General features: G+C 41.1%; 2 protein-coding genes across 7 annotated transcripts; one reads left to right on the top strand and one right to left on the bottom strand.

Moving 5' to 3' along the window:
- Positions 1-5,779: 5,779 nt before the first annotated feature.
- LOC105010044 (glycine N-acyltransferase-like protein 3) lies at positions 5,780-13,265 on the bottom strand. 4 transcript variants are annotated; one of them, XM_010869431.5, is made up of 7 exons: positions 12,944-13,265; positions 8,053-8,208; positions 7,830-7,937; positions 7,567-7,687; positions 7,307-7,433; positions 6,873-7,066; positions 5,780-6,767 (listed from the first exon to the last, which is right to left on the bottom strand). In XM_010869431.5, the coding sequence occupies exons 2-7, from the start codon at positions 8,125-8,127 to the stop codon at positions 6,529-6,531; spliced, it is 864 nt and encodes a 287-aa protein (XP_010867733.2). In that variant the 5' UTR covers positions 8,128-8,208; positions 12,944-13,265; the 3' UTR covers positions 5,780-6,528. The 4 variants fall into 4 exon arrangements, with proteins under 4 accessions (XP_010867733.2, XP_010867746.2, XP_019902748.2 ...); XM_010869444.4 differs by lacking the exon at positions 12,944-13,265 and adding an exon at positions 12,235-12,653; XM_020047189.3 differs by lacking the exon at positions 12,944-13,265 and adding an exon at positions 10,118-10,197.
- si:dkey-76k16.6 (uncharacterized protein LOC566817 homolog) lies at positions 8,813-11,263 on the top strand. Of its 3 annotated transcripts, none has more exons than XM_010869424.4 (7): positions 8,813-9,130; positions 9,222-9,328; positions 9,635-9,742; positions 9,825-9,933; positions 10,322-10,448; positions 10,686-10,882; positions 11,007-11,263. In XM_010869424.4, the coding sequence occupies exons 2-7, from the start codon at positions 9,254-9,256 to the stop codon at positions 11,213-11,215; spliced, it is 825 nt and encodes a 274-aa protein (XP_010867726.1). In that variant the 5' UTR covers positions 8,813-9,130; positions 9,222-9,253; the 3' UTR covers positions 11,216-11,263. The 3 variants fall into 3 exon arrangements, with proteins under 3 accessions (XP_010867726.1, XP_010867722.1, XP_010867717.1); XM_010869420.4 differs by having other exon boundaries at positions 8,813-9,143; XM_010869415.3 differs by having other exon boundaries at positions 8,814-9,328.
- Positions 13,266-13,978: the final 713 nt, after the last annotated feature.

Genomic DNA, 13,978 nt, shown 5'->3' with positions numbered 1-13,978 from the left:
ACAACAGTTGGCGGGTATTTAGGTTTGACAGCTCTCACCTCTTTGGGGAAAGAGTACTTTACATCCACACTTGTTTTGGCAGGAGGTTCCCCATGGTTATGCAGTCTGGTGCATCAGTGGATAGACTTTTGAGCGGATTGGCTGACCAGTGTAGGGCTCTAGTGATTGGCTGACCAGAGTAGGTCTCTATTTGGGCTCATCAAGCTCTGCATAAGCAGAACGCATTGATGGGATCTGAGCTTAATGTCAAAGGAACTCAAAACCTTAATGCCAATGTTCAAAACCTTTGTGTCAATGTTCAAAACCTTGTTGCCAATGTTCAAACCCTTTGTGGCAATGTTCAAAACCTTGTTGCCAATGTTCAAAACCTTGTTGCCAATGTTCAAAACCTTGTTGCCAATGTTCAAAACCTTGGTGGCAATGTTCAAAACCTTGGTGGCAATGTTCAAAACCTTGGTGGCAATGTTCAAAACCTTGGTGCCAATGTTCAAAACCTTGGTGCCAATGTTCAAAACCTTGGTGCCAATGTTCAAAACCTTGGTTCAGGTTTGGTCAACTCTTTTGGTACATCTCAGCATGGTTTGGATCTTTGGCTAAGCTTCGCACTATGTTATGGCTTGCATTTAAAAATGGACAATTGGCAGGGTTTTGTAGACCATTCATCCATGTACAATCTCTCCAGAGGACTCTTCAGCTCACCCCACAGGTTTGTTCACAATCCTCATCAGTGTGCGGCCTATTCATGTAGTGTTCGTACCATTAATACACACTTGTTTTCCCTTCCAGACAGATTTATTACCGCTCCAGTTGATTTAAACTGCTTCATTATGGCCTCGACATTGGCCCCAAGGTGCCTAATATTTGTGGAGATAGATACTTTCAGGCGTGTAGCTATTTTCTTTTAACCTTGCCTAGTTTATGCAGGCCAAGAACATTTTGTCATTATTTTAATTATGTGTTCTCTAACCTTCGTGTTGATAAATGATCAATTACATTTGGTAGCTGTCATTATAACACTCCAGAGAAACAAGAAGTCATAAATGAGCACTTTAGATGCTTCAAAAAAGTATTAGTTTAAGGGTGTGCACACCTATGCAACCAGGTTATTGTAAGGTTTTTATTTTTCATTTTACCCCCTTGAAGATTTCAGTTTGTTTTTCAATTGAATTGTTCATATTATAGGTCACATTAACAGTGGAAAAAGTTCTGACATGATTTATCTTTGTCTAATTTTTTTACAAAAACCTGGCATTTTCACAGGGGTGTGTAGACTTTTTATATCCACTGTATATGTATACACAGCAGATACACACTTATATAATTAAGACATTTCTATAATGTTTTGATAATAATCATTTCTAAGGGTTGCCAACATGCTTTGTCCAGATGAGCGGAGGAGGTCATAAAGGTTTGGAGCAGGCCAGGTCAACAATCTGTTCTTAGGACGTGGGGTGTCTGACTCAAGGTTAAGTGTTACTCCTGGTGAGGGACATATCATCAGACAGTGTACTTAACCAGGGATGTGTCGGCCGTGAACACAAACTCAGAGGAATTGACAGGCCTGTTCTGTATATTCAACAGCTGAGGTGGGTTCTCTGGCTTTTTGTTTTGTGGTGTCCCTACCATTGTCAGCAGGAGCAGACAGGTTATCGGTGCTATGTTGAAACCTTTGTGTGTGTGTGTGTGTGTTTGTGTGTGTGTGTCCCCGCACACGTGAAAAATGAGCCAAGGCAGTTGAGTCTCAGGTTGAAAAGTAATTTATCACATTTATCTTTCAGTGAACATAGAAAATGTCTCAAACACCACATAAGGGTTAGAAGCCTAATTCAATATAATTAAAATAAATGTGTATTTGCCAATTATTATTTTATTATTACTTTTGTTGGGAGTGGATGGAGTTCTCACCAGGATTTATGTGACTAATTATTTTTATTTAGGGGCAATTTCTCAAACATATTATTTTCAAACATATGGGGAGGTATCATTCACCCCTGCTTCAACCCACGTGTCTGATATGATGAGCAACCAGTTTTGATTGATAGGAGAGAGTAGAATAACAACAAAAAATCCAGAAAAACGCATGTCAAAATTTTTATGAATTGATTTCCATTTTAATGAGAGAAATACGTATACTTAAGGGAGTGCTCCTAATCTCAGCTTGGTACCTGTATAAAAGACCACAGAAGCAATCAATCAGTCAGATTCCAAACTCTCCACCATGGCCATGACCAGAGAGCTGTCCAAGGACACAAGGCTGGAATGGGATAAAAAAAAACATCGCCAAGCAGCTTGATGAGAAGGTGACAACAGTTGGTGCGATTATTCGCAAATGGAAGAAACAAAAAAGAACTGTCAATCTCCCTCAGTCTGGGGCTCCGTGCAAGATCTCACCTAGTGGAGTTGCAATGATCATGAGAACGGTGAGGAATCAGCCCAGAACTACACAGGAGGATCTTGTCAATGATCTCAAGGCAGCTGGGACCATAGTAACCAAGAAAACCATTGGTTACACACTACGCTGTGAAGGACTGAAATCCTGCAGCACCCATAAGGTCCCCCTGCTCAAGAAAGCACATGTACAGGGCCATCTGAATGATTCAGAGGAGAACTGGGTGAAAGTGTTGTGGTCAGATGAGACCAAAATCAAGCCCTTTGGCATCAACTCAACTCGCCGTGTTTGGAGGAGGAGGAATGCTGCCTATGACCCCAAGAAAACCACCCCCACCGTAACACATGAAGGTGGAAATATTATGCTTTGGGGGTGCTTTTCTGCTAAGGGGACAGGACAACTTCACTGCATCAAAGTGTGGAGTGTATGTGGAGGGAGCTGAAGGTTTGAGTTGCCAAACGTCATCCTCGAAACCTTAATGACTTGGAGAAGATCTGCAAAGAGGAGTGGGACAAAATCCCTCCTGAGATGTGTGCAAACCTGGTGGCCAACTACAAGAAACATCTGACCTCTGTGAGTGCCAACAAGGGTTTTGCCACCAAGTACTAAGTCATGTTTTGCAGAGGGGTCGAATACTTATTTCACTCATTAAAATGCAAATCAATTTATAAAATGTTTTACATGCATTTTCTGGATTTTCTTGTTGATATTCTGTCTCTCACTGTTCAAATAAACCTACCATTAAAATAATAGACTGCTAATTTCTTTGTCAGTGGGCAAACATACAAAATCAGAAGGGGATCAAATATTATTTTCACTCACTGTTATAATAACATGTCATAACGAAATGTTCTGATCAGTCCTGCTAATGAGCAAACTAATCAAATGGTCATGAAGACTCACCTCAACAAACATTTCTCACCTTTATTGTAAACAAATATCAAAATGGAAATTCAGTAGAGCCCATCTGTGAGTACTTGTTGAGTTGGGGCAGGAGACTTGGGTCTGATAATGTCATAAGATGCGCCAAGACATACTTTTTCATACTGACACCGTGAAATGAGGACACTTCTTAACCTTACTGTGGATGTGGAAGAATCTGCGACCCGGGCAGAGTGTGATTATGTTGCGCTCTGTTGTTTGGGTATACGGAGAGCGGTTGTCCTGTATGTAGGATCCTGGTCGTGGATGACAGACGTGGTATACTCCTCTGGAGTGACCGTTTGGAGCCTAGTTAACAGAACACCAGACTGGTACTTGTCTTCCTCTGTTTTCCGGTTTAGCCCTTTCCTGCCAGTATAAAGCAAAGCGTGCCGCACAAGCCCTGAAAAGTGAAGCCAAAACGTCTCGATCGCCCCCTGGTGAGTGGTCCCAGTATAGGTCATAAACCCCGCCCTCCCCATGTTATTCAATGGGACGCGAGACCAACTAAACAATTAAATTACCCTTCAAATATATTTTTTCCGAAGCTGGTTTCTGTCATTTACTGTAGTTTGTATCACCCTAATGTAAATTCAAGAGTTTGTTTTTAAAATAAGTTTGTTTTTAGTTAGTTATTTAATGCTCTAAAAACGGTGGTGTGACGTCGTGATTCACAGCTGTGATTGACAGCTATCTGAGCCGAGGAGCCACTGAATCTTCAGAGGACTGAGGAGATTGGAACTTTACATTTAATCTCTAAATTTCTATAATTTCACACGGACATAATGGGTTGTTCTGCAGTACATTGTGCTAACCGATCTGGCATTTCCAATCGATCTTTGAATTTTTTTCGGTAAGTTAAATTTATAAGCTATTTAATTAGTAAATAAATGTAATGGGCTAGCTAACGTTAGCTAAAAGACAACAAGCCTCGTTAATAGCCATGTTAATAGCTAGCAGGTGATCGTTAGCTAGAAGTTACCAATTATTTTTGTATTATGCCTATTCTAAATTAAGGTTAAACATGATGTAAGTTAGGCTATAACATATCGTCTAGGTTTAACAAGCAAAGGTTGTACTGTACTTGGACTTGCGATTGATTACGGTATGCGCATTCTGCGAGGGAGAGTGAGGGCGGGGCACAGGGGTGGGGCCGTTGATTTCGCGGCTTTAGGGCTTTACTTCCTTCTCGCTACTGCGCATAACTACTGCGCAGAACTGGTCCCAAGATCGCTATCTGCGCAGACGCAAGTCCAAGATGTCAGCGCCGTATCAGGTCACTGGTGGCTTCATTTTTCACCAATGGAAAAGAGCGAAAGGGCGTCGTCCATTATATATACAGTCTATGGTATAAAGTTAGACGAAGGCCGAACTCCGGTGGAAAAGAAGCGGATTGCTCGGCTGGTCGCCGGTGTACGCTGCATCTCAGGGACTGGGACATTTGCATGGATATGGTTTTTCATATATTTTATTGCTCGATGTTTTAAGTATTGTAATGTAATTTATTGTTAATGTAAAGACATTGAAGTTGTGGTGCAATAAAATATTGATTAAAGTATAGCTTCGCCTTTGGGATACTTTATATACTGCTCCTCCCTCCAAACGAACCTGAGCATAGTTTGTAGTCTGATGAGAACTTATTGTAACTTTTGGTTGAGTTCCTAGAGCTCTTGTTAATTCTAGGTGGCGTTGTCCATAGGAAAAATAGATCAGCCCGACCTGGTCACATATTGATAAAAGTATTTTCTTTGTGGAGGTTGAACGGGAAGCCTGATATGATAGAGTAGGTGACGTTATGAAGATTATACTCCTGTTAGAGAGAAGGCATGAAAGACGTTTGATTTGGGCCTTTTTAATTTTGTTGAATGATTACCAATCATGATAACCGTCATAGGATGTTTTGTTTTTCTCACACTTGGGTGCGTTTCATGGTTCAGAGCTCACGGTACGGTTCTGCCACAGTTTCGTTTAAGTTAATTAGTTAATACAACAACAGAGTATGACTGTGCAAAAGGATGTGCTTATTTTACTCTTGGAAATCCTTTATAGAGTAAAAGTGTTTGATAAACTAACACATTAGATTATTGTTTACCCTTACTTTGTTTTGCAAACTCCAGGATGGTCCGGACCAATTCAAATCACTGACAGATCCTCAAATCCCGGAGCAGGGCACGCTACTCATGGAAAGCATCCAACAAGCCCCCAGAGACTGAGATTGTTGAGAGGATCCCTACAGTTTTGTCTATGGAATGAAATAAACGTTCTGTTTTAGTCCTGGAAATTAGCGGCTAAATGGGACGGGGTGCTCCCTTATATAGGGGCTAGTGTACTGCGATTGGATGGAGCTTTTGCATAATGTTTCTGTTCAGCCTAGCCTAGACATCATGGTAAACCAGTGGCTATGTTCCCTTTTTAGGGAAGATTACAAAGGGAAAAATAAAGTCTGGAGAAACGTCCCAAAAGACTGGATAGCCGTTGATTATTTCAGTTTTATTCAGCACAGAAAACAAGTGGTTCATTGTTGCTTTTACCTTTTGATATCCTCCACTGTCAGTTCACACAAACATGAAATAAAATGATATGTTGTCAAGGCAACCATGGTTCTAGGTCAAAGTTAACAGACTTCCTGATCTGAGTTACCACTTGTTTCTGTTCTGCCCCAAATGGAAGGAACAAAAGACATTAGCAACTTCACCTTAGAGTCATCTGTGGCTGTGCCATAGATAAGATAGTTTGAGGTCGGGCACCTTGTGTTGTGGACACAATCACGTCTAGGTACAGGGCTTGCTGACCAGGGTCTTTGATTCCATGTAAAATGTAAAGCAAATTCAGGCCTAATATAACACAGTCCATTTACTACAATGTATTTTGGATAGCAATTAAGCAAGTTTAATCAAACAAAATCCAATTCTTTCAAACGCTTATTGGTGTTCATAATTAAATTAATAGATAAATCAAGATGAAAATAAAGTAATTCATGGGTGCCTATTTTCATATATATCCTCCACAAGCCTCAACATACAACAACAGATTTCTTAATCAAACATCACTTATCAGTTGGCTAAATTACTATAACTACGAAATGCAAAAATGCTTCATAACACAGTATAATGCTGCCATATAATTGCTCTATTTAAAAGTGTATCTCATAGGAATGTTTAATGACCAGTGGAAAAACATGCAGTTTTCTGGTCCTCGCAAAACTTAAATTTGACAATTTAAATTGTAAAATTGACATTTTCACCCTCTGACTTATAATTGATTTGGTACCATGCAGCCCTGTATTGAGGGTCCTCAGTAAAGCCCAGACTGGTGAAGAGGCTGTGGGACATTGTGTTCCCCTCTTCTATGAAGCAGTATACTAGGAAACCCTCAGCATAGAGCCTCCTGGACATGCTGTTGACCAGGGCTCTGGCCAGACCCTTTCCTCTGTGCTCTGGCAGAGTGTACAACATACCTGTGAGACAGTGGGTAGGAACAGTTGTTTTGGTCATTGCTTTCTGCCAGGGGACCTTAATTAAGCAGGGACAAACTGTATAACAGCATCCATTATATGACCTACCCATGGCATGGTAGTCATACAGGAGTATCCAGCACACAGGTTGGCCCTGGTCGTCTGTGATGCAGCCCGTTGGGTAGTGAGTGATGAGGTGTTTAATGGTCCTGTAGCCCAGACTGCCTCCACCAAACTTCCAGTTTTTGTTCAAAAGGTCAATGTGGGAACCGTTCAGAGGGGACACCTTTGATTCGGTGTCACTGGGGGGGGGCAAAAGGGGAAAGGTCGTGGACACCTTGACACACAGATGCTGAATGTCCACACATTACAGAAGGATGGACGTTAATGTGCGATAGATTACACATTCAATTCAAATTCACGCAACATGCGATGATGCTTTGTGTTATTCATACGGACCTTGGCTTTGCCCAAAGTAAGGCATTCTCTCATCAGACGGTGCACATGACTCATCACATGATATCAGAACAAGCCCCATGTACCTGTCGAGTTTGGGCAGGACACTGGGGTCTGGTAAGGTCATAAGATGCTCCAGCGTAAAGCCCTTCATATTGACCCCTCGAGATGAGGACACTTCCTTCAACATGGGCTCATGCCTGTTGTCCACCCCTGTGGGAGAAATCAGAGGGACAGTGGATAGTGAGAGATTTCAGGTACAACCTATTGAATTCACTTCTGAACTGAAATGCATTGCCTTCTGATGAAATGCATTGCCCTCTGATGAAATGCACTGACAGTTTACCCCCAATGAGGAAGTATGTGCTCCAGTCAATGGCACTTTCTTCCGTCACCATTTTTTTAAAGGTCTCTTCGTCCATGCAGAAGAAAGACACCCTTTTCATGAACTCGGCCACACGTTTGTTCTATAGATGGAAAAAGATTATACATGAAGGCGTCTCACTTTGTGGAAGTTTTATGACAATCTTGATATGATGACGATGTTGAAACAGCCTTACTAGACCCACCAGTGAACTGTGGTGGTTGTTGGGACACAGAGAAGCTCACCTTTGTATCTGGTCTGCAAATAATAACATTAAAATCAGGCCAGCTGTCCACAACTACTTCCAGTGTGCTTGGTTTATTTCTGTTGATGCCGTACAGGAATCCATAGATCTATGGAAAGGTGTGCATTATAATTTAACATTCCACTAGAAAGGGAGCCCAGTTGGTGCGTGTGTTGTTACCATACATTATATATTGGGCAAGAGTTATGGCTAAAGAGGTATACCTTTAAACATGTCGGTAAGTGTGATCGTAGAATGACTTCTGCAATCCGCAGTTCATCAGAATTTAAAATTTTCATCTTCAGCAAGAGGACGGACAGCACCCGGTCACCACCAGCTGGAAACTGACACTTCGGTCAATCACACAACAGACTGCAGACCTACAATGGAATGAATTAACTCTGTTAGTTGTGCCATTTTTCCTGTAGTTTGTGTTTACAGAAAACGTATGTTTAATTTTGAGTGAAATTTGAACCTCTAATGGGAAGAACCCAGCAGGCACACAATGTCTTTCTGAAGCCATTCTGATGTTGTGACCACAAAAAGACGTCAGAATTATGACAAAGACGTTGTGTGCCAATTGGGAACGATGTATGGGCAGACTGAGAAAACAGGGTTTTGAACATATGAGGAAAATGTCAGTGTACATGCTAGCGGCCTACACGTCTACGTTGTCATAATGCGCGACTGGAATTATAGATTCATTTATCTGAGGCTATTTTTATTATTTATTTTGGTCAATTTGAGACCCGGGTCTATTCATAAAAAATCCGGCCCGCCCAGCCCTAACAACGCCATTGTCTTTGAGCTGTCTAAGCCTCAAGTAGGCTAGCGTCCCAATGAAACACAAAGGATTATAATGAAATAAAAGTGGACTCGTGAAAAAAGTCATAATGGGCCACCTTAATAATATATTTAATTATTCATGTATTTATTTCATTTTGAATAATTTGGCCCTGCATTAGCGTATGTTCAACAAACAGGTTTCCGTTTGTTACAACCACTCACGTGGTGGCTGACGCGCTATTTCCATATCCTGTTTTGGTTGGACCAGAAAGTGGAATATAGACAGAAAATGATTACCGCCGAGTCGTCCGTTACAGTATACTACTACTGGTTTGCAGCATGAATAAATAAGTGTTACTATAGCAACTTGCCACATTAATCGTGCAACTGCTATTTTCATAGTGGCTGATGTATCTAGCGAACTCTAGCTGCTTGTTGCATTAAGCTACTGCCATTGCCTAGCCCGTTCCACATAGTGGCTGATTTTAAGAACATGTCCCTCCCGTGTCTTTGGCGGTAAAGTGCGAAGGTCGTGTTTTATTATTTTTTTTACAATAGCGTTAAACGGATTGTAGTACTCAATATAATGTATTACCCGCCCATGCAGTCTTATTGTGTAGTCGTTGGCGGTGTGGTGTCATGGAACAGCTGAATGAAGAGCGGCTGAAGATTGCCGAGACTCAACTGAAAGACCTTTTTCCTCAATCTATGCAGGTGGATAGTGTTAACTGAATTGTATTCAAATTATATTAAAGACATTTGATTAATTTTGACGTCGTAATGTTTTTTGAGGAATCAGAATAAAATAATTTTTTTCAAAAGTGTTAGTTGTGGCAAGTCAAACGGTGTTTAGTTGATAAAGCAGTGGCAAATAACATACAAATTCTATATAAGCTATTTTGTCTCTCAATAATATGAGGCTAGATTCGATTTTAGGGTTTTCTGAATTAGGTTTCAAAGGAAATGTGTTTTCTTAACTTTCTCTGTACATTTTACGGGTTGTTCACGTTTTCTTTTAAGGTTTACGGTTACATTTTCCAGAAAAACAGAGCCAAGGATGACCAGGTTCATGTTTTGGTGGACCGCTGGCCAGATTTCAATGTTGTTATCTGCCAGCCAGTTAATCAGGTAACTGAAATTAATATGCAAAGATGCATTCGTCCCAAACATTATGTCTAACTAAAATGTACTTTGTTTCAACACTTTCCAGGGTGAAAGCCATTTTATAGAGATGTGTGTTTTTACTAAAGATGAAGCTATTTTAAGGAATATCCTTGAAGAGACCAACATGATTGAATGGTCAAATTTCTTCTGTTTAGGTAATTTCACAACTTTTCACTACTTTCCAGAGTACTGCTTTTCTCTTACTCCTGGTCTCTCTCACGCAAATGCACTCTCTACCTCAACCATCATGTTTTTACAGAATAGAAAAACTTTTTACAAGCAACAGAATTGACCCTAAACACTATACAATGTTACATAAAAGCTGATGAGTTATTTTACCTTTATTATTTGTTTCATTCCTCCCGTCTCTGACTTTCCTGATAGCAACCTCATTGAGTGAGTTATAATTACTATTCTTGAGCTGTGTGGTTGTCACACCTAGCTCTTAAGACGAATACACTGACTGTATGTCACTATGGATAGATGAGTAAAAATCCATATCAAAGCTGTTTGCCACCAGTACAGGGCTCTTTCCTTTTCTAGGCACCAGCCTTTGCCACGGGGAGGTTGTGGTGGCCGCGGCTTGGGAGAGAAAGGTAGCTGGGAATAAAGTTGCTGTGTGTCACATGATGACACTCCAGGATCCATCCCGCCTCCCACCTGTAGACAGGTAACACGGGAAACTGAAACACATTCACGTGCGCGCGTGCACAGAATATTTCACTCACGAATGCTCAGTCCCTTCATGCAAGCCAACCTGACTTTTAAGTGACGACAAAGGGAAAAAGGCAGATGCATTACAACATTTTGTACCTTGTTTTTTCTTCAAAGTAATTGTAGACCCCAAAATGAATATACAGTGTACAATACAAAACCTGCCTTCTTTATTTCCCTTTAAAATTGACAGTATAATTGAATCAAAGATATCCTCCCTGGATGAAACCCACGCTGATCTTGTCAACAAAACGTGGAAATTCGGGATGTCGGAGTCCAGTCTTGGGAAGATACGGAATATGATCCGGCATTACCCATCATGCTGTGTTTTAAATGCCGAAAACCAGCAGCCAATAGCCTGGATTCTGACCTACCCGTCATGTGCCATTGGTATGTAAGATCTCCACAATTTGCTTGAACAGGACAATGGGGGGCTTTTCTTAGTCCCCCCGAAAATGAGGCAAGTCAAATTCAAGTTAATAAGGCATTATGGGTCCAACCCACTGTCTCACAGGTATGTTGTACACTCTGCCAGAGCACAGAGGAAAGGGTCTGGCCAGAGCCCTGGTCAACAGCATGTCCAGGAGGCTCTATGCTGAGGGTTTCCCAGTATACTGCTTCATAGAAGAGGGGAACACAATGTCCCACAGCCTCTTCACCAGTCTGGGCTTTACTGAGGACCCTCAATACAGGGAGGCATGGTTCAACTTTAACAGCTTGTGAGCATGGCATATTGTCAATGTTGACAATAAAACTACTTGATGAAGTGAACGTTTGTGGAAAGGTTATATTTCAGTAGGATGGACTTTGAGCAAGTTTAATTTCAACCATTTATATGCACCTTATCAATGCACACACATCTATGCAATCCACAGCAATGTTCTAGAATGTTTAACCTGTGGGTTTTGGTGCTTTTTGGAATCCTCTGAAAAGATCAGTCTGTCAGCGCGTTCTAATGATTAGAGAATGCGTTCCAGAGACAGGTTGGTTGGGTAATGTGGGATGGTGCACAACGCCCAATTATATCATGTTTGTCCATGTTAACGTTCCGTGCAATGTTCTCCATGGTTCTGTGGTCACTTTCTCCAGGAGGAACAAGAACAGGTCATCACACTGATATGGAAATAAGAGAATGCTACACTCTCATGGCAACCGTAGTTCTGGGTCAGACTTCACAGACCTCCTGGCTGCCCCAAACGGAAGGACCAGACAAGAACTGGGCCTGCTGAGCCCAAGGCATCCTGCTCAGTTTGGCATCAGTATACCCAGATTTGACAGTCGAAAGCCATTTTGGCCTAGTTTAATGGTTAATTTATTAAACTGGGTTTAGGACAGTAATATAGCAGGCTTCTAATCAATAAACACAATGTAAAACCTACATAGGCTTGTTAGCATTCATAAGCTAATTCATACACAGATCATGAAGATTTCAAAGTAGACCTACTACATGACTACTCATTCTCTTTAAAAAAATGTATCCCCCCCACAATAAGAGCCATTTCCCTGATAAATGGTTGTATCACATCCAGAACTTAACAGACACAGAGCTCCGTCTAGTGATTAGATTTGGTATGACGTGATGTTGCCTAATTTAAAAAGCAGTAAAACTTTTTCGGACTAGAATCTAGATGAAAGGCTTTTCCGGTACAAGGGTGTAGCAAGTGTTAAGATAGTAATTTGCATTTTCCAGCTCGACTTCATTGGGGTAACAAATATATACGAGACGGAATGCATTCACTTACCCCACCATTCACCTCATCTCTACTCCATAATTTACTTTCTCTTTGTTCTCCCGTTACCAGTCCCAGGATTTTAACGTCTGCTCAGAGCACTTAATGAGCGTTTGCAGTCCGGACTATGCTTAATCTGTGCCTGAGAAACTGACCCTGGTAAATGTGACTAGGGTTAAATAAACAGATAACTGAGCTAGACTGCTAAAGGATCCTGTCTTTCCTTAGATGATGTCGATGAACGTGACCATGAAGCGAATTACCATTTGGCACGGGCCAACGTTGTTACGAGGTCAGCTCAGCAGTCTGTTAGCTCTGCAATCTTAGCCATTTTCAAAGGTAATTAGCAACAGTGTTAAATGTAGCATTGCTAAAGTCAGTTAGATAAGCTGTCGTGGTTAAACTATTACATTACCGCCACAGATAAACAGACTCAGATTGTAAAGTAGCTGATGCGTTTCTACCGCAGTAAATGGTGGTGAGAGACAACTGTGTAACCGGGAGTTGGAAAGAATTGTCCTGTGCCGACATTCTACCGATTTTGTCTATGGTTTAACATCTGATCTTCACACACTTGTGTGTCTTTAAAGGGGTTTTTGGATCTTTACAACCAAATGCATGCAAGAACGTCCCAAAACATCTTAGCTACTCCATGCTTGTCAATGATTTTCTATCTGCGATATGATACACTTGAACACTAGGATAGGTAAACATGACTTACATGTGGAAGTTTAAACTCTCATTTTGTCGTTTCTCTGGCGGTTAAAGGTGTTTTAGGGATAAAAGAGAAGAGTGAGAAAGAGATTATTGTCAGAGTAATTTTTTTTTGTATATAGCTGTTAACTAAGAGGCGGGAGAAACGGAAGAGGAGCAGTTTTTGGAGTGCTGGAGGTTCCTGTCAGGGAAAGGGAACTAAGCTTTTGGGATCACATGGTTGTTACAGTGAATGAATAACACGTTTTTGGTAAGAAAGCAGACTAAGGAGGAAAATATGTTCACTGTCAGCGACAGAGGAAAAGAGAAATTATGAGTATTACGGAGATCTACACTCACCTAAAGGATTATTAGGAACACCATACTAATACTGTGTTTGACCCCCTTTCGCCTTCAGAACTGCCTTAATTCTACGTGGCAATTGATTCAACAAGGTGCTGCAAGCATTCTATAGAAATATTGGCCCATATTGATAGGATAGCATCTTGCAGTTGATGGAGATTTGTGGGATGCACATCCAGGGCACGAAGCTCCTGTTCCACCACATCCCAAAGATGCTCTATTGGGTTGAGATCTGGTGACTGTGGGGGCCATTTCAGTACAGTGAACTCATTGTCATGTTCAAGAAACCAATTTGAAATGATTGGAGCTTTGTGACATGGTGCATTATCCTGGGGGTTTGGGGGGTTCGGCAAGGCCATATCCCCCCTTACATCTGACCACAGAGGTGTTGAGGACTTTTTACGTGATCCTCTTCCTGAATGCTCCGGGAAGTGTGTGGTCTCAGTTGGACATTATTCTCCATCCTCAATTTCACTCGCCTCATGTTGTGGCACAATGTTGTGTTTGTTAATTTCTAGTAATATCCCATGTTTTTCATAACTAAGGTGTGATGGGTTCATTTATTAAATATTGCCAATACAATGTTGTGATGGAAAAATTAAAATGTATTAAATTTGTTTGAAATTTCCAGTTTTTGTCTAACAATGAAAATATAAATTGTCAGGATGTGTCTGGGTGTATTAGTGCTGTGTAGGAATAA

Source organism: Esox lucius, chromosome 6 (assembly GCF_011004845.1).
Source record: "Esox lucius isolate fEsoLuc1 chromosome 6, fEsoLuc1.pri, whole genome shotgun sequence".
NCBI classification, from domain to species: Eukaryota; Metazoa; Chordata; class Actinopteri; order Esociformes; family Esocidae; genus Esox; species Esox lucius.
This window is presented reverse-complemented; position numbering and strand designations above follow the sequence as displayed.

Coding starts and splice junctions, on each gene's coding strand:
- LOC105010044 (XM_010869431.5), bottom strand. CDS start 8,127: ATGAAAATTTTAAATTCTGATGAACTGCGGATTGCAGAAGTCATTCTA. Junction 7,688..7,829: donor TTTGCAGACCAGATACAAAG/GTGAGCTTCTCT, acceptor TTCCATCTATAG/AACAAACGTGTGGCCGAGTT. Junction 7,067..7,306: donor GTCCTGCCCAAACTCGACAG/GTACATGGGGCT, acceptor GCCCCCCCCCAG/TGACACCGAATCAAAGGTGT.
- si:dkey-76k16.6 (XM_010869424.4), top strand. CDS start 9,254: ATGGAACAGCTGAATGAAGAGCGGCTGAAGATTGCCGAGACTCAACTG. Junction 10,449..10,685: donor CGCCTCCCACCTGTAGACAG/GTAACACGGGAA, acceptor TAAAATTGACAG/TATAATTGAATCAAAGATAT. Junction 10,883..11,006: donor CTACCCGTCATGTGCCATTG/GTATGTAAGATC, acceptor ACTGTCTCACAG/GTATGTTGTACACTCTGCCA.